This window comes from Mustela lutreola, chromosome 2, assembly GCF_030435805.1.
Source record: "Mustela lutreola isolate mMusLut2 chromosome 2, mMusLut2.pri, whole genome shotgun sequence".
Classification (NCBI taxonomy): Eukaryota; Metazoa; Chordata; class Mammalia; order Carnivora; family Mustelidae; genus Mustela; species Mustela lutreola.
The window spans coordinates 67,303,836-67,330,842 of record NC_081291.1 but is presented as its reverse complement, the minus strand read 5'-3'; the positions used below and the strand labels follow the sequence as shown (position 1 = coordinate 67,330,842).

The window sequence follows — 27,007 nt, the reverse complement described above, 5'->3', positions numbered from 1 at the left end:
TTGTTCAGATAAAGACTTAATTTCTTTCCATGTAACAAAGGGAAACCATAGCATAACCTATAACGGAATACAAATTTAGTGAGGGTCTACTTATGAGTTCATCAGCTGTTGACTTTTAGCTAATTCAGTTTTTTGAAAAATGACCCCAAATTCTAAAATTGCTTAGTGCTCAGCAGTCAATAAATACTTGTCAAAAGATTGAACAATACATAATTGAAGATAAATCTGGCAGGCAATCTGTGTGTGCTTTTAAGTTAAATGCATGTTAGATTAGAAGAATTTTTCTCTTGTCTTAGAATTGCCTCCAGGAGAAAGTATTGGTGACAGTTGAGTATTGACATGTGTTAGCTTCTCTCTGGGAGAAGGACTTCAGAAGTCTTTTCATACTGAAGGAAGTAACTGCACAGGATTTGACAAGCATATACTGAACTTCTACCACCAGTCAGGCAGAAGTCCTGGGGACCAAGATGAAAATACAGGATTCCTGCTCTCCAAGAATTTATAGTGTAGTATGGAGACATATGCTTGAAATACAAAGGAATTAAACCTTCATAGAAGAAAATATAGGCATAGGGAATGTGTTAGCCCTCAGTTAAGCCGTATGAAGCTTCATTAAAGAAGTTGCATTTGAAAGTTAAAAGGTAAATGAGAATTTGCTGGGCAGAAATGAAGAAGGCATTTCAGGTAGTTTCAAAATCTTTAATTTTGCTTGTACAGGTATGTAATTTAAATTTACAAGGTCACGTAACCAATGCTTTCACTAATTGTTCTGCATTTATTTAAATATATGGTATAATACATATATTGAAATACGTATGCAGGGAGGGAGAGTTTTTAAATGTTAGGTTGTGTTTTTCTGATAGGGTGATAGGTCAGATAATTATAGAATAGTTTTTTTGTATGGACCACAGTCATGTGTCAAGTAACTTAGAATATGGACTCTGTAATCACTCTTCTCCTAACTTAAAATATTTTAGGGAACGATTTCATTTCCTTTCTCCATAAATTTAACTGTTTATTAATTTTCAACATATGGAAAATTAATAGTTGAACTCTATAAAGTAAGTTTTTTATTTTATAGTGTATAGTATAGTTTATTTTTGAACTCTATAAAGTAAGTTTTTTACTTACTTTAACTCTATAAAGTAAGTTTTATAGAACTCTATAAAGTAAGTTTTTTATTTTATAGTATATAGTGTAGTTTATTTTTAGAGCCAGGAAGCATTAATTATCATGCTACACAAATATAGCCATATATACAACTTGAAATCCTTTGAAATGGCAGAGAACAGGAAGATAAAAGTTATGTTCCCCTAACTTTTCTCCTCTATGTAACTTATAGGAAAATGTCTTAGACTGATAAAATTTGATGACTCTTTTTTTGTTTGTTTGCCGAGAGAGAGAGAGGGCAAGAGCAAGAGAGTGTGTGCCTGTGCAAGCACACAAGCACGGGGTTAGGGGAGCAAAGGGAGAGGGAGAAAGAGAATCTTAAGCAGACTCCACACCCAAAACTCTTCTTATATTAGAGGAAGAAGGTATTTCAGTTGTTATTAGAGAAAAATCCAAACTGAAAGTGGAAATCGTAGTAATAGTGGTATAAGAACTCTCTCTCATCCCCCAGTATCCTTAGTAACTCATGGCCATCTTACTGCAGTATTGTACTGCTGCGCTCCTCTAGCCACCCACCCACACATGCACACCTCCCTTCCTCTGTCTCCATCTCTGTTGGGATTATTAGCAGATTTCAGAAACCTTATTCCATCTAAATGTTTTGGCATTTATTGCTAAATGATAATGACTAAAAATATACAATACAGTATGTTCATCACACCTGAAAATTAATAATTTCTTAGTATCTAATACCTAATGAGAGTTAAAAAATTTGAGAACACTTGCAAAGCCGAGTGCCTTTTCCACTTATACTTAAGAATAAGTCACGTCAGTTATTTGACCCTTGGTCCACTGTGGAAATGTATGGGAAATGTCTAATTTAACTACCAACTTACTGAAACATTGTGGCTAGTATTTGCTCTAATGCTTTGTTTAAAACTTAGAAGTTATTTTATCATGAGCTACTTGTATAGCTCTAATTTTGGTTAGTGTATTATGAATGCAGTATAGAATTTTGAATCTCAAAGAATCTCATTCATTACCATGAAACCAATGCCAGTAAGGGGTGATCAGTATGATGTCACTTAAGTTAGAACATTCATCATACTAACAGAACAAAACAAAAAGCTTTCATATGTGGAAGATTTTTTAATTATAAATTTTTCTGAAAATTGCCATAATAATTTCATTTAGATTGCTGGTTTCAAATGAATGAAGCATTTCCATTTCTTGTTATAAAGATGTTTTTTAGGTCTTAGCCCAAATAACTTTGAGTATTATTTGATCATAGGGAACACTTGACATTACTTCTTTTTCTGGGTAGTTGTCTCCTTGAATGAAGTTTGCTGATTGATTTCCTGATGTTAGTTTTTTCATGGGGGAAAAACTGGGGACATCATAATAGGGGGAGATATGTGATTAGTTTAAAATAAACTTTGCTACATACTAATCTTTGCTATTTAGTTACATATGTTATAGCAAAATAAATTTTCTAAATACTCACCATACTAGTTTTGCCTTGCATGAAAACATTCTAATAAATGAACTAATTTTGTTTGATAAATGTGTCTAATAGGTCTTGGTACTGGTCTTTGTTCTTCACAGTTTTAAAAGCTTAGCTTTTTGTTCCTTTTCTTTATGATGTTTCTTTGTTTTTCTTAGAATGCATCTATCCAAGCCCTGAGATCTCCCGACAGTGTTAATGGAAGCGAACCAACAACTCCTCAGGTCTGTTACTAAAGTTATTTTAGAAAATAGCAAGTCATTTCAGAGTGTTGGTCAATCTGTATTATTAGCACCTGGCTTTATACTGAAATAGTGATGTCTATACATTTCATACACTATGTATGGTAAATCCAGATTGGTTGATGCTTTCTTCAGTTTTAAATGAAAGTAGTTCATTGTATATATACCAGTTCTGTTACATGCCATTGTTACTCATTTAAAAAAATTAATGGCAGTGAAGAGAAAACTTCTTGACAAAAGGAATCTGATTTTATAGTTCTAAAAGATATATGGACAGTTTTTTTTTTTTTTTTTTTTTTTTTTTTCATTTTTTTTTTTTTTACCCCTAAGTTTTTTTTTTTTTTTTTTTTTTTATTTTTTATTTTTTATAAACATATATTTTTTATATACATATATTTTTATCCCCAGGTCTGTGAATCACCAGGTTTACACACTTCACAGCACTCACCAAATCACATACCCTCCCCAATGTCCACAGTTTATGTCTAAAGACATTGAGTTACATAATTTAAAAAGTGGGGGGATATGGAGGAAATGGGATTTCTCTTAAAGTTTTCTCTTAAAGTTTGCATAGTATTTTTACTACTAGAAAACTTGTGTTATCTTTTTTTTTTTTTTTAAGATTATTTATTTATTTATTTGACAGAGAGAGAGGCAGAGAGAGGGAGGGGGAAGCAGGCTCCCTGCTGAGCAGAGAGCCTGATGTGGGGCTCGATCCCAGGACCCTGGGATCATGACCAGAACTGAAGGCAGACGCTTAACCGACTGAGCCACCCAGGCGCACCAACTTGTGTTATCTTTGATCTAAAAAAGTTATTTGGGGAATACAGCTCAGGTGAATTTCTTTTGACTCTTTCCTAAAAAGAAGGAAACAAAATTCATTAAAAATGTCATAAGGGCAGCAATGGTTGAAAGAGTATTTGTTTGCTTTGGCTTTGGTAATGATATTATCATTAACCTGGCTGTTCTCAGCAGTCTCTAATGTAGGGCAAAACATTTTTAATCTGTGAACCTAGAGCATGTATGTAGACAATTTATGAACTAAATGATGTACGAAATTATATAGACTAACCATTCTAAACTATTGTCTAATAAATGTACGGATTAAAGCTTCCCAAATGCCAGGAACAGATTCTGTGAACGGAGTACCTCATTCCCTCATGGGGGCTGGTCAAGTTCCAGGCATAGTCCAAGTCCCTGAGCTTGTTGACCCTGGCTTTGCCCAGACTCCCTAGTTAATTCAAAGTCCTCTATAAATATATCATTTTCTATAAGTGCCAGGAAGTAGGGGTAAAATATTTGGATGCACCACTCTAAATGGTACTGGACAGATCCAATGATCTTTAATGAATATTATTAAAAATATTATTTAGAATGCCTATTTTCCATTTTAGAAGGGGGTTGGGGGATGGGTAAGCCTGGTAATGGATATTAAAGAGGGCACGGATTGCATGGAGCACTGGGTGTTGTACAAAAACAATGAATCATGGAAAACTACATCAAAAACTAATGATGTGGGGTACTTGGGTGGCTCAGTGGGTTAAAGCCTCTGCCTTCGGCTCAGGTCATGATCCCAGGGTCCTGGGATTGAGCCCCACATCGGGCTCTTTGCTCAGCAGGGAGCCTGCTTTCCTCTCTCTCTCTGCCTGCCTCTCTGCCTACTTGTGATCTGTCTGTCAAATAAATAAATAAAAATCTTAAAAAAAAAAAAACAACTAATGATGTACAATATGGTGTCTAACATAACATAATAAAAAATATAAAAAGCTTATATTCCTCTCTTGTAGTCCAAAAAGACTAATACTTTTATGAATGCAAAAACTAGGATGAATGACAACCAGCTTTATGACACATTCAGGAGAAATTTAAGTTTTCATTAAGGTGAAGAATGAGCATGCATAATGTTCATGAAGTAAGCCTACTGAAGACTTCGGACTTTCTTAAAAAAGCACAACTAGGGGCGCCTGGGTGGCTCAGTGGGTTAAGCCTCTGCCTTTGGCTCAGGTCATGATATCAGGGTCCTGGGGTCGAGCCCCACGTTGGGCTCTCTGCTCAGTGGGGAGCCTGCTTTCTCCTCTATCTCTGCCTGCCTTTCTGCCTACTTGTGATCTCTCTTTCCATCAAATAAATAAAAAAAAATCTTTAAAAAAAACCAACTATTTTTCTAAAAAATAATAAAGTAGTATTTATTGAGTGTTTACTATGTGTCTGGCATTGTTAAACATTTTACATAGATGATCTCTTTTGATTCTTATAACAAGGGAGATGCCTTTACCTTTACTCAGTCTGTTTTTCAAACATTTTTGTAAAAGATTTTATTTGTTTATTTGAGAGAGAGAGACAGAGAGAGAGAGAGAGTGCATGCAACCAGTGGGAGCTGCAGAAGGAGAGGGAGAAGCAGGCTCTCCACTGAGCAGAATGTCATGCGGGGCTCGATCCCAGGACTCTGTGATCATGACCTAGGCCAAAGGCAGATGCTTAACGCACTGAGCCACCCAGGAGCCCCTCAGAGTCCATTTTTAAACACACCTGACAAGTTGGTTTTTGGCTGTTATTAGCAAATTGGGAATAATGTATATTCTTTTTTTTAAAATTTTATTTATTTATTTGACAGAGATCATAAGTAGGCAGAGAGGCAGGCAGAGAGAGAGGAGGAAGCAGGCTCCCCGCTGAGCAGAGAGCCGCTTGATCCCAGGACCCTGAGATCATGACCTGAGCCAAAGGCAGAGGCTTAACCCACTGAGCCACCCAGGCGCCCCAGGAATAATGTATTTTCTTAAAGGGGGTGAAACTTACTATGATTGGGCATCTTGACAGCAGCAGGAAATAAGAGTTGACACCAAGGTAGAAGAGAAGAGATGGTACAAAGCAAGCCCAAGAGTTAGTAAACATAGCTGCCTGTGATTCCCTTATTACTGGCTCAGACATCCTACGTAAATCAGTTGGTTTTTGGCACATAATATGATGATATAACAAGCGTTTATTTCTTTTTTCTTTTCATCACAGTATCTTATGAAAATTTTCAAACATACAGAGAAATAGAACTTTAAAGTGAGCATCTTTGTACCTACCACCCAGATAACTGCCATTGGTACTTTACTGTACTTGATTTATCACAAATCTGTCCCCGTGTACATTCTTCTGTCTAGCTCCTCAATCCATTTTACGTTTTTGATGCATTTCAAAGTAAGTTGCAGGCCACAGTATCCTTTCCCCTAATCATTTAGCATGTACATTATTAATCAGAGTTCAATATTTGTATTTAAGTATTAATACTTTAAGAAGAGAGAAGGGAAATACCACATATAAGAATTAATTCTCAAGTTAAAAATACAAGTTAAGTCAAATTTGCTATGGAACTGACTTGATATGGAACTGACTAGTTTCAGAGGTATAATTAGTGGTATAATTATGTATCTAGCTACTAATGATACACAGCCCAGAGGTTCTATAGTAATAAGTTGTGGTGAAAATTTAATTTATCTGATTAAAAGATCGTTTTCTGCCCAGATTTTTTTTTAGATTGAAGTATAATTGACATACAATATACCATTAGTTTCATACTAGGTGTACATCATAGTGATTTGATATTTTTATATTAAAGTTAGGAAATGATCACCATGATTATTCTAGTTAACAGAATCTGTCACCGCACAAAGTTATTGTGGTATTATTGTGTTTCTTATGTTGTACATTATATCTACCTGACTTCTTTCTGTTGTAACTGAAAATTTCTACCTACTAATTCTCATTATGTATTTTGCCTTGTTCCCCAGACCCCTCCCCACTCTGGCAACCAATAATTTGTTTCCTCTGTCTTTGAGTCTGTATTGTTTTATATATATTTTTTAGATTCTACAGATAAGTGAAGTCATAGACATTGGCTTTCTTTGTTTGACTTATCTCATTTAGCATAATACCCTCTAGGTCCATCTGTGTCACAAATGGCAAGATTTCATTCTTTTTACATGACTAAGTAAAATTCTTATGTAAATATTTCTATAATATTCATTATATATATGTTATGTATATAACATATATCCTGCATCTTCTTTATCAGTTCACCAATAGGATACTTAGATTGACACTTAGATGTTCCTTCAGTATCTTGGCTAGTATAAATAATGCTGCAGTGAACACAAGGATACATATATTTCTTTGAGTTGGTGTTTTCATTTGTTTGTTTCAGATAAGTACCCAGAAGTGGAATTGGTGGATTGTGTGGTAGTTCTATTTTCAATTTCTACTTTTTGATGCACCTCCGTACTCTTTTCTATAGTGGCTATGCCATTTTACATTCCCAGCAACAGTGCACCAAGCTTCCCTTTTTTCCTACATCCTCACCAACACTTGCCATTTTTTGTCTTTTGGTAATAGCCAATCAGACTACTGTGAGGGTGATTATTTTGTAGTGGTTTCAATTTGCATTTCCATAATGATTAGCGATGTTGAGTATCTTTTCACATGCCCATTGGCCATCTGCCTGTCTTTGGAAAAATGTCTATTCAAGTCCTCTGCCTATAAAAAAATTTTTTTTATGTTGCATAAATTATTTATATATTTTGGATATTAATCCCTTATCAAATCTATGATTTGCAAATATCTTTTTTAGTTTGTAAGTTGCCTTTTCGTTTTGTTGACGGTTTCTTTCACTGTGCAAAAGCGTTTTAGTTTGATGTAATCCCATTTGTTTATATTAGCTTTTGTTACCCTTGCCTGAGGAGACTGGTCCAAAAAAATACTGCTAAGACTGATGTCAAAGAGCTTACTGAATTGTATCCTTTTTTGAGGTAAATTTTATGTTAAATGAAATACACAATCCTCAAGTGTACATTAACTGAGTTTTAACAAATGTATATGCCAAACCCATATGCTACACCCATACACAAATTATAGAACGTTATCAACACTCTAGAAAGTTCCTTTATGGTTCTTCTCCCTCCTAATCTCTTAGAATTTTTTCCCACTGTACAATGGATTAGTTTTGCTTGTTTAAGAACTTGATATAAGTGGCCTCATGTATGTAATATGCACTGTCTTGTAGAAGGCTTCTTTCACTCACCAGAGTGTTTTTGAGATTTCATTCATATTGTTGTGGTTATCAGTAGTTTGTTCCTTTTTATTCTGTTTAGGACTCCTTTGAATAGATACTGCACAGTTTATTTACCTGCTAATGGACACCTGGGCTGTTTCCAGTTTTCGACTGTTAGGAATAGAACTACGAAACTTTATTGTAGAAATCTTTTTGTGGTGTGTATTTTCATTTCTTCCTTTTTCTTTTTGACTGTTACAGATTGCGTACGAATACTTGATGATGATTTCTAGAATAGCATATACTGTGTATGTAGAATGATGTGTTTGATACATCTCATTTTGACCAAAGCATTGAATGTTTAAATATCTCTTATTAGATCATCGTATCATTTTGATAGATTGACATAACTGATGACATAGTATAAGATATACTATGATGATAGATAGATCATCATATCATTTTGATAGATTAAGACATAACTGAACAAATGTGTACTAAGCAAAGCTTTATGGAAAGCACTGTGGCTGAGACAGAGATAGGGAATGTGGATTCTTTTCTAAATGGGCATAAAATCTGGGGTAGGGGTGTGTGTAGCAGAGATTATGAAAGAAAAACTTAGTGCTTGCTGCATATAATACACTATTTTAAGTATTTTAAGTGTTTTCATTCATTTAATTCTTATAATAATCCTACTAGGTAGTACTGTTACTATTTCCATTTTATAGATGAGAAAAGTGAAACACAGAGGCCTTAAAACTACAAACTAGTAAGTGATAAAGCTGCAAATCAAATCAGGGAATTTGGTTCAGAGTCTGTATTTTTTTTTCTTTTTTTAAAGATTTATTTTTTTTTTAAAAGATTTTATTTATTTATTTGACAGAGAGAAATCACAAGTAGATGGAGAGGCAGGCAGGGAGAGAGAGAGGGAAGCAGGCTCCCTGCTGAGCAGAGAGCCTGATGGGGCACTCGATCCCAGGACCCTAAGATCATGACCTGAGCCGAAGGCAGCGGCTTAACCCACTGAGCCACCCAGGCGCCCCAAAGATTTACTTTTTTATTTGGCAGACAGAGTTCACAAGTAGGCAGAGAGGCAGGCAGAGAGAGAGGAGGAATCAGGCTCCCCGCTGAGTGGAGAGCCCGATGTAGGGGATGTAGGGCTCTATCCCAGGACCCTGGGACCATGACCTGAGCCGAAGGCAGAGCTTTAACCCACTGAGCCACCCAGGCGCCCCTCAGAGTCTGTGTTCTTAACCACTGTGCTGTGATGTCACTGTAGTTTTTCTGGGGCATAAACAATTCAGTTGTTATACCAGCATGTAAGTAACTAATGGTGAGTCAGAGTGAAGTAAGTGCTCCAGTAATGGTTCTGGTAAAAGCTAAGGCCATCAGAAAGGTTATTTCTGATGAGTGAGATCTTAGGTTTCCTAGAAGAGCTGACATTTGAGCTGAGTTTTGAAGGATGTCTGGATTTTCCTATGCAGGGAAATTATGGGCAATGGTACAGAGGCACACAATGATGCATTTGTTTCGGGGTGGGAAGTTGCCTTTTACAACTCAAGTTTTTGGTATGTGGAAGGGTGAATTTAAAGAGAAAAGTGTTTTGGGAAATGGAATCCTTGAATGTAAGCTAAGGAATTTGAACTTTATATTAAATGGGAACCCAGTTTAAGAATTGGAATGAAATCATCTGGATAGTGTTTTAGGAAGACATTTCGGTGGTGGCAGTACAATAGGACAGATTGGGTAAGAGATTAGAGGCAAGGGAACGCAAGGCTGCTGCAGGTATCCAGCTGAAACAGGATAAGGGTAACACAAAAAGAGTGTTAGAGGAATAAAAGGAGGGGTTGAAAACGGGGTCAAATGGGAGACAGAAAGGAATTAAAAGTAACTCTGATGTTCTCATTTATTTTTGTGTGTACATTTCTCCTTCTCTGTTCCCCTTCAAAGTTTTTTTCAAAAATGAATTATAAATCCGTGAATGTCTTTAGTGTCAGAAACCTGACAACAATTGGCATCCCAGTGAGAGTTGAGTTTTTCACATATCAGAGGGCCTGAGGATTAAGGGCACTTCTCCCTTTAGCCTCTTGTCCCCCCACATCCTTGCCACTGCCTTTCACCCTCACAATTACAAGTTGGCCTCCAAGAAGTACATCTTCATTCTAGACAGGAGGAAAGACTGAAGACAAGGACTGAAGCCATATTTCTTTTTATGAAGAAAATGATACCTGTACTGAAAGGTTGTACAGTAGTGTACATTATTGGCTGAACTTTGTAACCAACACTCCAAATCAAGTAACAGTAACAGTAATCAAGTAACAAATTATCAGTATCCTGGAAGCCCTTTTGCTCCCTTCTATTCCCCGCTCTTAACTCCCAAGGGTAACTTCTGACATCTAGGTTAATTTTGCCTGTTTTTGAAATATAGGTAAACAGAATAAAAATGGGTACTCTTGTGTGTGTCTTCTTTTGCTTGAAACTTTTTTTCTTTAAGATTTTATTTATTTATTTGACAGACAGAGATCACAAGTAGGCAGAGAAGCAGGCAGAGAGAGAGAGGAAGCAGGCTCCCTGCTGAGCAGAGAGTCTGATGCGGGGCTCGATCCCAGAACTCTGGGATCATGACCCGAGCCGAAGGCAGAGGCTTTAACCCACTCAGCCACCCAGGCACCCCTGCTTGATACTTTATTTATGAGATTCGTCTATATTGTCGTGGTTGTGAATCATTCTCATTGCTGTCTAGTATTCCATTGGTGAACAGACTGCAATATATCCATTTGGTGATTCATAGTCATCAACAGTAGCATCAAGTTTGGGGCTATTTTGAAGAAGGTTGCTATAAACTCTAGTTTGTCTTTTCTTGGACATATTTATGTATTTCTATTAAGTATATTCTTAGTAGTGAAATTGCTGATTCAGATTGTGTATAGGTGTTCAGTTTAAGTAAATACTGACAGATAGTTTTCTAAAGTGGACTGCTCCACATCCTTACCAATACTTGGTATTTTCCGTAGTTTTGATGTCAGCCATTCTGGTGGATATGCAGTGGTATCTCTTGTGGCTTTAATCTGTATTTGCGAAAGTGAACGTTCTTACCTGGGTGTATTGTGACTCTGAACAAAACTGGGGTCTGGTTAAAAGAAAGAAAGGAAGATTGGATTATCAGGTGGTAGCCAGTATATATTGTTCACCTTAACCCAATCATACTTCAGAATACTGCATATGTATTGACTTATTACTCCTCACAAGTACCTTGTGAGGTGAGTGTAGTTGTTATCCCCATTTTACATATGAAGAAACAGAGTCATGGAAGGTTAAGTCATTTGCTCAAGGTTATGTTGCCAGTAAGCTGTAGAGCTAAGACTTGGTCCCAAGATGCTTGGTTTCGTAGCCTGTGGTCTTAGCTACCACATCCTTTAATCAGAAGAGTCTGTTACATAAGCTTGTATATGACATTCTTTTTTGTTACTTTGTTTTTTTATTTAGTCTCCTTTCTCTAGTATTATTGATAATTGCTAATGTTTATTGAGTATTTGCTATACTGTAAGCACTTTGCATGTATTAATGACTCACTAGTCCTTGTGGCATCCATATGAGATGATTGGTATGACTATTATCGTCATATAATTATTTTTATCCCCATTTTACAGAGGGGGAATAAGACTAGTAAAGGGATTTGGTCAAGGTCATGTAGAACATAGTGGTGGAGCCAGGGTTTGAACTCAGGCACCCTTACTTGACAGTCCACAGGCTGAATTGCTGTACTCAGACATGTTACTTCCAAATGTGGTGGAGGTGGCAGTTATTAAGTGTATCAGCTTCTGCAAATACATGTTTTTGACGTTGTTCTTTAGCTTTTGGCTGACCCTAAAACATTATCTCTAGTGTTATTCAAACTTGCTTTACCTTGTCTTGGCAACTTACTATCTCTGTGAAGTGAAAAGCACGTTTTGGCTTAGGTCAGAAGTGGCTAGTAATGGAATATCAGTAAAGTAGTTCTTCAGAGTTTTTGAGCATAGGGTCTGTCCTCTTCCTTAAGACTTTCTCCATCTCCCCCCTCCTCCAATATACAGGTAAAACTTAGACATTATGGAAAAAAAAAAACCACCTAGAAAGTACAAAAAAATAAAAATGAAAATGAAAAATCACCCAAAATTTTACCATGGAGAATCACTCACTGTTAACTTTTGGTGTTTATTCTTAATGACCTGATTCTAAGGGTGTTTGTGTGAACATAAACATATGTTTACACATATGTATGTATATTGTAAAGTACATGTAATTGCTTTAAATCAAAATTAGTTCACAGTATGCATATTGTTTTCTATCTTGATTTTTCCCATTTAATAGTATGTCTTGTACCTCCCTTCATATATCATAATTTATATAATATATCCTCTAGTGGTATACATTTGGGTTTTTTCCAGTTTTAACTATTACAAACAGCTTGTGATAAATCTGTGTATATGAAGAGGGTAGGGCATGTTATCCCCTCTTACTTATTCCCACCTTACCTAATACTATTACTAAATCTCTAAAATCCTTGAGTAAAGTATTCTTGGTTTGATTTTTTAAAATTGTATACTAAAGAGATTCTTTTTGTTTTCCTGTAATCTTTGCCCACACATGCCCTCAAGTCTTTTCTGAGCATTCATTCCTGGCTGCTGAGGTCCTTGCAGGTGACCCTGTGCTGCTAATGAGAATGAGTTTATTGGAAACACCTGCTAAATACTAACTGCTGTCACCTGAACAGAAATGCAGTTTAAAGCAACGTGTTGAATTATACTATTTTTCATTGTTACTAATCAAATGAATGTGTTATTCAAATTAATTAAGATAACAGCTTATTACTATTTCTAACATAAGACTTATTGATCTGTGCAGAGGGACTCTATCTAGCTCAGACTCTTCAGTTGTCCTCCATGATTTTTTTTTTAAGATTTCATTTATTTATTTGACAGAGAGATCATAAGTAGGCAGAGAGGCAGGCAGAGAGAGAGGTGGAAGCAGGCTCCGAGCAGAGAGCCTGATGTGGGCCTCGATCCCAGGATGCTGGGATCATGACCTGAGCTGGAGACTAAATCCACTGAGCCACCCAGGTCCCCTGCCTCCTTGATATTTTAATGCTTATTTTTATTCCCATTAACAGAATGATAATTAAAGCAAAGCTGGATGTCACTAGTCAGCTCTGCCTAGCATTCTCTTATTGAACAAAGTGGGCTCACTAAGCATTACCCTCACCACCCTTCCTCCATCTCCCTCCTTTGTTGAAGGGAGTGATGAATTGGCACCTCCAAACATACTCAAGGTAAAGCCCACTTGACTTCAGCCACACACTTCATATTATATACTCCCCTTTTAGGTGCTGGGTATGTACTGCGGATACAGATATCACTGCTTCCAAGGATCTTACAGTTGAGGGGACAAGTCCTCACAGCATAGCTGTGGTGTCAGCTGGGAAAGCATGGCATCCATCTCTTTTACAGATGTGCAAGCTGAAGGGAAGTGACTTAGTGAGGCGTATTCTACTGCTCGGTGACCAACCTGGGATCTATACCTGAGTGCTCTGACTCCAGATCCAGTGCTTTTTCAGAAGTAACCAGATGTCTCTTGTTTTTCAGAAAGCATGTGTTATGTACAATGTCAAGAATATAAATTGAATTTGTTAGAACTTTTAATAGATTACTGATAGTGATAGGGAGTACTGAAAGTTTAAATGTGCATTTTAACCAGGTTTTGTTGGGTTTTGGTTGCAGTCTGGTGACATGCAGTCTTTTGCACAGAAGCTTCAGCTCCGGGTGCCTTCCATGGAGTCTTTGTTTCGAAGTCCCCTAAAGGAGTCTCTCTTCCGATCTTCTTCTAAAGAGTCTTTGGTACGAACATCTTCCAGAGAGTCCCTGAATCGATTTGACCTGGACTGCTCTGTGGCCACCTTTGATCCATCTTCTGATATGGAGAGTGAGCCAGAAGACCCGCTCCCTAATTTAGACAGTCTCAGCAAGGAACAATTGATTCAGTGGTTGCGAAGAATGGAACGAAGATTGAATAGCTACAAAGGAAAATGTTCTGAGGTAGGAACATGACTTTTTTGCCTCTATATAAAGTTTTCCCATTGTTTTCTGATTCATGTTACTGTATAGTTTTTACTCTTGTGGTTGACTAAACTGTTGATTCCCTAGATGCACTGATTAGTGAAGGGTCTGTGGCATTATCCAGTTAAGAGATTTTCAGGTGCACAGAAGCCCTTTGGCAAAACCTTTAGTAAAATTTTTGGAGAAGGTCATTGTTTGTAACTTTCTGGTTTGCACATTCTATGCCCCTTTTCTCCCCTAGCCCTTATCTCCAATGTTGCTTGGATACTCAGTGCACAGTACATCATCTTTCCTTCTCACATTTCCTCTCTTGTTCAACTCTTAATGTTGTGGTTCCAAAGTGACTTCTTCTGCCAGCCAGATTTCCATTACACTAACCCCTGTCATGTTTTAGGTAGTTGGGTTTTCTGGTTCACGCACATTATATCTACATTTAAACTTTCCCTCAGATGAGTCTTTAACTGCTAAACCCCTTGAGGATAACTTTGTGTGGTCTGAGAGAGGTTGTGATCGTGCCCCATCTCTCTTTTCTGTTTGTCCTCTTGGGCTGAATTATATAAGTTGCCCTGTGTAGTTAAAACAATTTATCTTTACGAAAGCCTTATCAAGAGCAAGTTGCCCATGAATTTTTTTTTAAAGACAATGCATAATGTTTTATTGTTTTAACAATTTGTAACCAGCATTGCAGTTAATTTTAATTAATGAATAATAAAGTTCAAAGATTGTATATAAAGTTACTCATAACTTTTATTTCCAGTTATGACTACAGTATGTGTAGTTTTACCCTGCAGCCAAAAATAAAACAGAAACCTACAAAATATCTTTTTAAAACTATAAAGTACTGACAAAATAGAAAGGAAGTATTAGGTAAAAATCTATCAGCTGGCTGGAATCTAGAGATGTAAACAGCATTAAAGCCATCTATTTCATGAGGTAGTTGTGGAATTGGGCAACTTTTTCCTTTAAATGTATTATTTTTAAAAAAAGATTTATTTATTTGAGAGTGAGAGAGCTGGAGGAGGGGCAGAGGGAGAGGAATCTCAGGTGGACTCCCTGCTGAGCACAGACCCTGAGGTGGGGCTTCATCTTGTGACACTGAGATCATGACCTGAGCCAAAATCAGGAGTTAGATGCTTAACTGTCTGAGCCTCCCAGGTGCCCCATTTATTTTTTATTTCTATCCATGTTAATAATCATCCTGAATTATTTGTTGTTGTTGACTCAGCCATGGCTTCTTAAGTTTGAAGCTGGGGCAGTAGTATAGTATTTAAATGCAGTGCAAGACACTGCATTTTCTGTTTATAGTGCCATTGAGTTTTACACCTTCTCTGTGAAATAGATTTTTATTATCTCTGTTTTGTAGAAGAGGGATTAGAGACTCGTAGATACTTAATCATAGAGATTAAGTCTTGTGCTTAAAGTCACACAGGTAGCAAGTGACAGACTGTGGATTTGATTTTAGGTCTTTCTGGTGGTTTCCACTCTTCTGTGCTGCCCCAGGTCAAGTCATGCAGCTTATTAGGAATGAAGAGAGCATGTAGTCTTTGTCTCTGTAGTCCTTGCCACTGTAGGTAACCAGGATAACATAGTGCTATAAGTGACATCTAATTGTTGGGCTGCTCTTCCACCTGTCCTACTCCCTGGTTTTTGAGTACCATTTTCCTATCCAGTAATAAGAATACCTAAGTAAGGTAATAAGAGGAGGAGGATCATGGTCTTTGGCAGAACTTTTTTTCTTCTTTATTGCCGGACTCACCTTCCATTGCTGTCTGCCTTTCAACTCAAGACATCAGCAAATGTGTTTGTGGCACACAGCAACCTTCCAAGGGAAAGGCAAGGCTCAGAATAGGGAAGTACTTCTTCCCCTAAAGCTGTAACCTATGTCTTCAGAGTCCTCTCATACTTCTGAAGTGGGTCCAAATAATTCAGTGGAGCCATGTGCCTAATTTTATTGGTTAATCCATAATTTCATCAGGTTGTGCTAGAGTCCTCAAGTATCTTATTTACTGGCGTTAAATATTTAAACATCTCTTTAGGACCAAAATTACCAGTTTTCATCTGTTGGTTATAAGTTTCTTTCCTGAGATTTTTACCCAGCTGTAGTCATAATTCCTATAATCAGAGACTTTAGAGATTAATTACATTGTGCGTAATAGCCCAAAATAAAAATCACCTGATGAACCTGCTAAATAAACATGTATCTTGTCCCCCAACCCCCACTCTCATTCACTTACTTAGTTTGGGGTGGGACCTCAAAATTTCTCTTCCTAGCAAGCTTCCTGGGGATGCTTTAATCCCTACCCCATTCATAATTAAGTGCTGAAATTTGAATATTCTATTTATTTGAGAGAGAGAGGAATAGAGAGCACACAGGAGCAGTGGGGGAGGGGGTGCCAGAGGGAGAGAGAGACTCTCAAACAGACTCCCCACTGAGTATGGAGCCCATTATGGGGTTCAATTCCACGACCCTGAGATCGTGACCTGAGCTGAAACCAAGCATCAGATGCTCAACTGACTGAGCCACCTAGGTGCCCTTAAGTAGTGAAATTTAAAGACGTATGTGTCTGAGGTAAGATCATGTACAGATAAAATACCTTAATTTTGTAGTCAAGTTACATTTTACTTTTCAGAAACTTATTTCTTATGTTTGTTTTGATTGTATGTGCATTTAACTAGGTTGAATTATCTATAAAAGGATTCTTCCGATTTGTGTATTTTTTTTTACTTTTGTAAAGATATTTAGCAGAATTTAGAATATTAGGAATGACTGATGTTATTGGTGACTTTGTCTTTATTTTAGCTTGTTACAGCTTATCAGACTCTTCAGAGAGAGAAGAAAAAGTTACAAGTAAGTGATATCTTGGCTGTGATATTGATTCATACATAATTTTTTTAAAAAATATTTTATTTACTTATTTGACAGAGAGTGAGATCACAAGTAGGCAGAGAGGCAGGCAGAGAGAGAGGGGGAAGCAGGCGCCCTGCTGAGCAGAGAGCCTGATATGGGGCTCGGTTCCAGGACCCTGAGATCATGACCCAAGCCGAAGGCAGAGGCTTAACCCACAGAGCCACCCAGGTGCCCCAATTCATTCATAATTTAAAAACTAGAGACTTAGAGTAAAATAGTTCTGACCCTTACTTTTTTTTTGCCCAGAGCAACCTTTCATTTTTTCCTATTTTATTTTATTTCTTTTCAGTGTTCCAAAATTCTTTGTTTATGCACCACACCCAGTGCTCCATGCAATATGTGCCCTCCATAATACCCACCACCAGGCTCACCCAACACCCACCCCTCCCCTCCAAAACCCTCAGTTTGTTTCTCAGAGTCCATAGTCTCTCATGGTTTGTCTCCCCCTCTGATTTCCCCCATCTCACTTCTCCTCTCCATTTCCCCATGTCCTCCGTGTTATATTTTATGCTCCACAAGTTATTGAAACCGTATGATACTTGACTCTCTCTGCTTGACTTATTTCACTCAGCATAATCTCTTCCAGTCCCGTCCATGTTGATTATAAAAGTTGGGTATTCATCCTTTCTGATGGAGGCATAATACTCCATTGTATATATGACCATATCTTCTTTATCCATTTGTCTGTTGAAGGGTGTCTTGGTTCTTTCCACAGTTTGGCAACTGTGGCCATTGTTGCTATGAACATTGCGGTACAGGTGGCCCTTCTTTTCATTACATCTGTATCTTTGGGGTAAATACCCAGTAGTGCAGTTGCAGGGTCATACGGTAGCTCTATTTTTAATTTCTTAAGGAATCTCCACACTGTTTTCCAAAGTGGCTGTACCAACTTGCATTCCGACCAACACTGTAAGAGTGTTCCCCTTCCTCCATGTCCTCTCCAATACTTGTTCTTTCCTGTCTTGTTAATTTTGGCCATTCTCACTGGTGTAAGGTGGTATCTTAGTGTGGTTTTTCTTTTTTTTAAGATTTTATTTATTTATTTGACAGAGAGAGATCACAAGTAGGCAGAGAGGCAGACAAAGAGAGAGGAGGAAGCAGGCTCCCTGCAAAGCAGAGAGCCCAATGTGGGACTCGATTCCAGAACCCTGGGATCTTGACCTGAGCTGAAGGCAGAGGCTTAACCCACTGAGCCACCCAGGCACCCCTCAGTGTGGTTTTTGATTTGAATATCCCTGATGGCTAGTGATGATGAACATTTTTTCATGTGTCTGTTAGCCATTTGTATGTCTTTTTTGGAGAAGTGTCTGTTCATGTCTTCTGCCCATTTTTTGATGTGATTATCTGTTCTGTGTGTGTCGAGTTTGAGTTCTTTATAGATTTTGGATATCAGCATATATTCTTACTTTTAATAATTCTCCATGTGATCCACGTATTTAACCTATTTTACTACTGGGGATTTTAATAAAGAGAGTGAGTGAAAAAGCCCAGAGATTTTACCTCTGGTAGGGATGGGCTTTTTTAAGTTTTGAATCCCTGCAGTGTTCAAGAGGTTTGGATTTAAGGCATGTTTGCCTCTTTCAAACATGCTCTAGTGTCTCGATCTGCAGGTTTTATCTTTAGGGCTAGAGACATACAACCTTCTTAAACTTTCCCTTCTGTTTTTGAAATACCTGCAGACATTTCTGTTCCTTATCATTCTACCAAGGTCTGAACACAAGCATCCTCTCTCTTTTTTCCTGAGGATGCTTCTTGTAAAGCTCTTGGTCAAGTATGTGGAAAGAGAGGAAGGCATTAAGCTCTTCTGGGTGACCTGCCTCAACCCCCTGGCCCCACTGTGTCACCCTGTTCCGTGGCTAGACATTTCCCACCAGGGTATCCCAGGTGATAATTCACAGGTCAGAGCTAAAAGGAAGTATCCACTCTACTTTGAACAGTGTCATAAGTTTACTGTGCTAAGATATATAAATATTTATCATTTAAAATAATGCTTTATTAAGGAGGGCACATATTGCATGGAGTACTGGGTGTGGTGCATAAAAAATGAATCTTAGAACACTGAAAAAACTAAAATAAAATTAAGATGTACTTAAAAAAATGCTTTATTAATTTCTGCTTCTGTCCTGTCTTGAGAAGGATGGAGAATTATGTTAGGTGTTGGCATTCTGTATATCTGCTGTATAACTTATCATAAACGTTTTAAAATCTTTTAATGGTAAGAGATAAAGAAAAAAGTTATTTTGAAGAGTTTAGCATTTTGTCCCATCTAAAGATGCTAATTACATAACAAAAAGTTATTTAGAAAGTGGGTTTTGGTAAAATTAATTTCCCCATGTACATTATCATAAAATATTTAATCTGCCATAAATAATCTCCGTGAAGTACAATATTAAACTTCCTGGCTTTGGTCTGGAGTATTATCATCAGAATGGTAACACCAGTTATTTATTGCTGATTCAGTGTTCTCATTGTCCATAACAAGTGTGAAAATTAAGTTGTTACATATGCAGCCATCAAAAAAACCAAAATCTTGTCATTTGCAATGACGTGGATGGAACTAGAGGGTATTATGCTAAGCAAAATAAGTCAGTCAGAGAAAGGCAATTATCATATGATCTCTCTGATATGAGGAATTTGAGAGGCAGCACGAAGGGGTTGGGGGGTAGGGAGGGGAAAAAAATGAGACAAGAAGTAACTCAGGAGGGAGACAAACCATAAGAGATTCTTAATTTCAGGAAAGAAACAGGGTTACTGAGGGGGTGGGGGGAAGGATAAGGTGGCTGAATTATGTCCATTGGGGAGGGTATATGCTATGTTGAGAGCTGTGGATTGTGTAAGACTGATGGTTCACAGACCTGTACCCCGAAGCAAATAAATACATATATGTTAATAAAGAAAATTAAGTTATTACAAATAGTTTTTAGTTTTTTTGACAATGTTTTCTTAAACATAGATCTTTTGAAATGGAGGGTAACTCTGATTTAATCTATTCTATTAATAGTCCATAAATTCATATTCAAAAAGTTCATCTTATTCCTACTTACTCCTAGTGTCTGGGGGTACCTTGCTTGTGTCTCTCTGAAAGGTCTCTGGGTTTTTATTTCTAGATGTATGTAATTTTACCAGTAAGTGGCGGCAGAGAACTGTGGTTGCCCAGTCTCGGTGTAAAGAATGTATAAAGTTCAGTGACTTGTGCTCTTTTTTACTTGCTTTTCATTACTATGTCATGCAGTTGTTTGAACCAGCTTTTTTTTTTTTTTTCTTTTTAAAATTAAAGGGTATATTAAGTCAGAGTCAGGATAAAGCACTTCGGAGAATTGGAGAGTTAAGAGAGGTAAGTTGTAGTGATAATACTTTGAGAATTCAATTTCTCATATTTATCACAACTCTTAAACTTGTTGGGATAGTTTCATATACACTTGGTTAATTGTAGTAAAAACCAACCATCCCAATCCTTAAGGCCAGAGATCAACTTTTATGGACTTTATTTCTGTGGTTTCCCTACAATACATGCTGATGGAATTTAGGACATAAGAATGCCTTATTTAGCAATAGAATATCATTTGCCAGCTGACAGTCAGTGGCAACTTTCAAGGCTAACCTGTCTCTTCTATTAGGTATTTGAGGCTTCTTTTCATTTTTCCTAACCAACAGTCTTGATAAAATTAAATAAAAATTATGTTCCTTGTAATTTTGGGAGGTAATTTTTACAGTGACATATTATAGTTCAGGCAAATATATATCACTTGGAATCATACTTGACTCATTTTTGCTCCTGTCTTATCTTGAGAAGGATGGAGATTATTGGCTTATATTGGCTAGAGGGTAGGATTCTATGTCGTTGCTGTATCACTTAAACATTGTGATGCCTCTTAATTGTAAAATATATAACAAATATATATATATATAACATATATATATATGTATATATAACAAATATAGAAAATTGTGAACAAAAATATGTAGCTCATATGTGTATGGTAAACACTATTGTAACCACCACAGTCAAGAAATAGTGTTGCCAGTCACCCTGAGAGCCTCTCTGTGTTTCCCAACCCAGTCACAGCCCCTCCCTTTCTGCAAAAATAACTACTGACTTTTGTTATGCTTCCTTGTGTCTCTTTAAGGTTTTATCACCGAAATGTTTGCTTCTAGGTACTATAGTCTTGCCTGTATAAAAATTTTTTTGATAAATCTTTTACGTCTCCTTAACTCTATATGTTCCCCCTGCATCCCTTTTCCTTACAGGTTAAAGAACCTGATGATAAATGAGAAGACCCAAAATTACTCATTTGCCTTATTCCAGCATTATAAACACAACATTCTTAGAATAACAATACTAATACTATCACCATCAATTATGATTATTGATATTAGTTAAATAAATTTTTATATGCTATTTGTTTTTCCACCTTTAAAAAATCTTTTTCCGTACTATACTGTTAGATCATAAGCCATTACATATGTATTCTTTCCCTTTTAACCCTTAAGAAAACCCTCTTAGGAAATATTTGTCAGAGCCATATAATGACAAGTTTTAGTTCTTTTTTTATTAGCTGCCTGCTTGTATTAGTTAGCTATGCTGCTGCAGCAAATTACCACAAACTTAGTGGCTTAAAACAACACAAATCTCAGAAATTTGACACAAGTCTTACCAGGCTAAAATTAAGGTGTCATTTGGGCTGTTGCCTAATGTAGGTTCAAGGAGACAGTCTGTTTCTTTGCCATTTCCGGCTTCTAGAGGCTGCTGCATCCTCTGATGCATAGCCTCTTTCCTCCATCTTCAAAGCTATCAGTGTTACATCTCTGCCCATTTTACCATAATCACTCCTCCCCTTCTCTCTGAACTCAGTTGGCAAAGGTTCTGATTTTTAAGGATCCATGTGATTAGATTGGGCCCCCAAATCCAGGATAATCTCCTTATTTCAGAGCTTTTAATTTGATCACATCTGCAAATTCTCCTAATATGTTCCAGTTTCTAGGATTAGGATTTAGAATCTTTAGGGCCATATTCTGCCTACCACACTACCTTTAGTCAAGACTATAATCAGTGAAATGGCTAAGAGACAGCTAATAAGGGAAAGGAGGAGAAATAAGAGGTCTAGAGGCCATGTAGTAAATTTGCTGTTTGGTGCATATCTATACCATTTTTGTAGTAGCTAAGATATATTTCTGAACCATAATCCTGGTTGTGGCTACATGAACAGAGATTTATTCAGTAATTTATATGTGAGTACTAGGTAGATAAGTGAGGGTCTGGGTATTTTAAATTTTGTTCACAAAGAAAAAAATTTCCTTCAACTAAATAGTATAACCCATTAAATCATGATGAGTATGTAAACATTCAGAGTGCTATATGTCATAAAATGTTTTGTTTCTTTGGAATTAAAGTCTGAATAGAAGTACGTACTGTTTCGTTAGTATTTTATTGACTTAGACTGAGGTAAAGCAGTATAATGTTCCTTATTTTGTTATGTCAGGTTAGTCAAGGCATCAGGAAAGATGTTGGGTTTGAGGTTGGTGTTGAGGAGAATAACTACCTTGACTTCCAGTGCTTTGACAAAACCTCAGATGGGAGACCTTCTGGCCAAATGACTGTGATTTGATATTGTTGGAGCATTCATTGTATCCCTGGGGATAGCAGCTTTCTGTACGTTTGCTGTGGCCAAACCAAGAAAGAAGGCATATGCAGATTTCTACAGAAATTATGATTCCATGAAAGAGTTTGAGGAGATGAAGAAGACTTGTATCTCTCAGGGTGTAAAATAACTTTGGAATGTAAAGAATTTCTTTGGGTTGAGTTCCATGGAAGTTTGTCACTGACCTGTGTTTGGTTATGGGATGGTTTCCCTTTATAAGTAAACAACCAACAAATACTAGGGGTAGTAAAAAGAAAAAAAAAATTTTTCAGAAAATAGTCCTTAGTATTTTATGTCTTCCTCATGTTGTTATGAGTATATGCATGAGTTTAATCCATGAACATCTCTCCTAATATTTTCTGGGGAACAAAACAAAACAACAGTTGGGTATAGGCAAATATTATGTCTTCCGTTAATTTCTAGCATATTAGATATTTGGTAATAAATCAGATAAAGATGTAAAAAGGTAAGTAAAAACATATCCAGCAGATACACTGTAATTTTCTTTGCCTGATTTTTAATCTTAATATCAGCAGGTATTAGGAATATCAGCAGGTATGATAGGAATATCATACTATGAGAAGCTATGAAAATTGTGAGCTCATCTAAATAGATAGGGTTCTCCGATTTCATTTTAAGGCCAGGTAAATGGGGAATAAATGAAGACATTGTCTTAGCTATTTCCTCCTTTCTCTGTCCTTCTATCCATGCATGGTATGTTCTTTTTCTGGGTTCATCCAGGTGCAGCTGGTTATGAGCAACTGCTGTTCTCAACTGAAGCTAACTTCAGGGAGGGAGGGTTCGTTTTTTGCAGCTTGAAACATATATGAACATAGTGGGTAGCATAGGGCTGAGATAAAAAATAGTTAGACAGTGAATGTATTTGATGCATTCTACATATCAGGATTTTTCTCTAAGGATATAAACAGAAAGACCTTGCAAATTATATGCATAAAAATGTTAATTCCAAGGTTTCCAAAATTTGGAAATAGTCTTAATGGCTACAAAAGGAACATTATTGAATTAGTTGTTATATTTAGTAGTATTACATAGCCATTTATTATTATTGTGCTAAAAAGTTGAAATAGGATAGATATACACTTAAAGTCTAATCAAAAGGAATTGACTCCAGATAGTAGAGTCTAGTTCTAGAGCTAGTGAGATTGCTATCATGAAAGTGTTAGACAGTTGGCTAGCCAGCCTGTGGGCTCTAGTTGGGATAGAAGTAGACAGTTCTTAAGTTCCTTAGTAATTGTAGTCTTTACTGTTTATGGAGTACTTATTGGTAGAATAGGCTAAGTTAGCAGGGGGAGAGAGAAGAAGAAAGGCTTATAAGATGCTGCTTTGCATCCAAGGACTTCTTATCTACATGGGGAGATGAAACTAAAACCTGAAAATCATCATATAAATTGAGGAATTTTTGTTGGTTGTCAAGGATGGCGTGTAATAGAATCTAGTATGGTAGGATGTAGAAAAATTATTTGGAAGAAATGAATTTTAAGAGATGTGCAGGAAATGTGTAGCTGTTTTATACTAAAGAATTGTTCTGGGCAAAGTCATAAAGAACAGTGCTTTCCAGACTTATGGATTTCATGGACTGAAAAACTACCTTCTGGTTCCTTCTGGATATGGGGGAAAGGCGAATTGTCATAGTCCTGCAAATTTCCTTCTAAAAATTTATTTATTTATTTATTTGAGAGTGAGCCTGAGAGAGAGCGAATATATGTGGGGGTGGGACAGAGGCAGAGGAAGAGAGAGAGAATCTCAGGTAGACTTGCCACTGAACTGAGCTGAAACCAAGAGCCTGACGCTCAACCAGCTGAGCCCCCAGGCACCCCAGAGCTGCAGACTTTTATTTTTCAAAAAACTCTCTCTGTTGGCTTTCTGTTTGTTCACCATGGATCAGTGTAGACTTCATTCTGGTCCTGTCCTGATTCAAAGACTGGCATTTGCTGACTACTGCTGTTTGAGCTGGAGACTTTAGTGAGAGCAACAGTACAAGTGGGATCTTGGGGCAGTGTTGGTATGGGGGAGAATAGAGGACAGCTAGTGCTTCAGCGTTTTAGTGAGAAAGGGTCATTAATGACCTAAAGAAATTAGCATTCTAAAGAATTTCGGGAACTTGGAAATTGGTGAGATAATTCAGCCTTTGGTGGTGAGCTAATTCAGCCTTTTTAAAAAATTTTACAGAGGAGGAATCTTCTGACTTTGGCTATTGACTGCTTTTGTGTATTGGGAAGAGAAAGTTTCTATTGGCTATGGCTATCTGGTATAAAATAATGTAGTTTTAGATCAAGTGCATATAAGGTAGCACAAGTAGTAAGATGTCTTAAAGTAGGATAAAGTTTTTTTTAATCTTAATTGATTGTTTTATCCTCTCCACATTATCATTACAGAGCAGTCATTACAGCTCTAAAAATGTACTTTCTTTTCTTGGATCTCTTATTATTTAAGGACCAAAATTATCCTCTGGGATTAATACCAATGTTTTGCCTGGTGATTCTTCTCTAATTATTGTGTTGATGCCTTGTCTTAAGAAAAATGCAAATCTGAATTGATCATGTTTTTAAACTTTGAAAGCTTCAAGCTTGTATTTTTGTTTTTTATTGAAAACTACTTATAAAACTTCGTGTTTTAGGAGCTCCAAATGGATCAGCAAGCAAAAAAGCATCTCCAAGAGGAGTTTGATGCATCTTTAGAGGAAAAAGATCAGCATATTAGTGTTCTCCAGACTCAGGTAAAAGATTAAAAGAAAAAGATTGGCATTTACAGATAAAAAAGAATTAAGGGGTTTTGATGGGATATCTCATAAGTTGCAGATGTTACAAAATGGCCTATTTTTAAAACTCTTAATTTTCCTTAGTTATATTTCAGTATAATTTTTTAATGTATTGTGTCTTTTGGCTAACTATGATATCATTGAAAATAGCAAATATAAAATCAGCTGCATTGGGAGTAAACATTTGATTTTTCCTCCTAGTATAGTGAAAAAGTATATCTTTTGTTCTGTCCCCTCTGTGTTTTAACTACTGTGTAGTTTCTCTCTCTCTTTATTTTAGAGACAGTGATCATGTGAGAGTTGAGTGGGGTGGGTCCACACAAAGGGGAGGGAGAATCTTAAGCAGGCGCCATGCCCAGCAAAGAGCCAGAAGCAGGGTTTACTCTCACAATCCTGAGATCATGACCTGAGTCGAAACCGGGAATCAGATACTTAACCAACTGAGCCACCCAGGTGCCCCTAATTTTTTTTCCTAAGGTACATTTCTTTTTCAGGTTTCTCTGCTGAAACAGCGGTTACGAAATGGCCCGATGAATATTGATTTACCTAAACCATTCCCTCAGATGGAACCCCAGGCTGAAGGTGTCTCTAAAGAGAACACAGACAGTGATATAGAACCAGTAGGTAAGCTTCATCTTGTCCAAATGTTAATTTAAAAACTGGAGAAGGATGTTGACAGTTTCCAGGGCATGATGTGGGCTGAGGTGGAAGTGTCCTCCAGAAGATGCAGGAGTTTTTGTTGTTTTGTTTCTTGGCTTGTTCTTCAAGAGAACAAAGCTAAGTTATTGTTTTAAAACTTGAAAGTCTGTGAGTAGCATCACGTTTTCATTGTAATTACAATTCATTCTAGTGTTCTGTTCAGCAGCACTTATACTAAAATTCATTATTTTACACTGTTCTATTGATAGCAGTAGCTAGATTTCATATAAACAGGTCAGTTCTGTTTAAGATTAATGGATTTGCTCTTTTCATTGTTTGGCTATTTCAGTTGTAATACTGTTTACATACTTCTACATTCAAAGATATCTGATTTGTTTTATTATTTGCTTTCTAGTTAGAAAGGAAGGAATAGCTAAATTTTGTTTCAAAATCCAGTTATAGCCCTCCATACTCTTTGAGGCATTAAGGCACATATTTAGTAAAATTCCCACTTTTTATTTACTGGCTTTTTCTCTCAAAGATATTTATGATAAACTTTTAGTACAGCCAGAGCCAGAGCAAGGTGCTGAGTAGCTGTCTAAGTAACCAGGCTGCAAAGGGTTTGTGAGATTCCCTTGGGGTCTGAAAACTTAACTCATAAATGTATGGAGAATGTAGAAAGCTGTACTTAACCAGTGACTCCTCTCAGGGACAGTTTAGAATTCATTGGAAAAAATTCTTTATTAATCTTTTTGTGGTGGGAGCCAGGACACAGAGGGCACTTTTGGATAACAAAAGATGGTCATCAAACTGTCTTCTAAGCAGGGCGAATTCAGTTAATGGTAGTTGACTACTGAGGGTTTTGTGCCATTTGGGGTGGGGCTGAACCCTAGGGAGGTGACTGTGTTCCTAAGCTTCTTTTGATACAGATCATCCAAATGGTGAGACTTGAGGGTGGGCAGGGTAGCCCTCCTTTCTTTGTCTCAGAGGATAGCAGAGCATTGGAGTGAGAATACACCCCTGTGTACTAACAGAGTAACTGTTCCCAGGGAGCCCTTCTCT

The 27,007-nt window shown here is 37.0% G+C and overlaps 1 protein-coding gene across 8 annotated transcripts in view; it reads left to right on the top strand.

Annotated features, from left to right (window-relative positions):
* Positions 1 to 27,007, top strand: part of GOLGA4 (golgin A4) — a 131,527-nt gene that overhangs the window by 28,702 nt on the left and 75,818 nt on the right. For 7 of the 8 annotated variants that reach the window (XM_059162105.1, XM_059162110.1, XM_059162106.1 and 4 more), the window contains 6 exons: positions 2,773 to 2,838; positions 13,645 to 13,959; positions 16,781 to 16,828; positions 20,166 to 20,222; positions 25,166 to 25,264; positions 25,801 to 25,930. In XM_059162105.1, coding sequence (XP_059018088.1) covers positions 2,773 to 2,838; positions 13,645 to 13,959; positions 16,781 to 16,828; positions 20,166 to 20,222; positions 25,166 to 25,264; positions 25,801 to 25,930 — 715 coding nt within the window. The remainder of the gene's footprint in view (positions 1 to 2,772; positions 2,839 to 13,644; positions 13,960 to 16,780; positions 16,829 to 20,165; positions 20,223 to 25,165; positions 25,265 to 25,800; positions 25,931 to 27,007) is intronic. The other variant, XM_059162109.1, reaches the window with a different exon arrangement.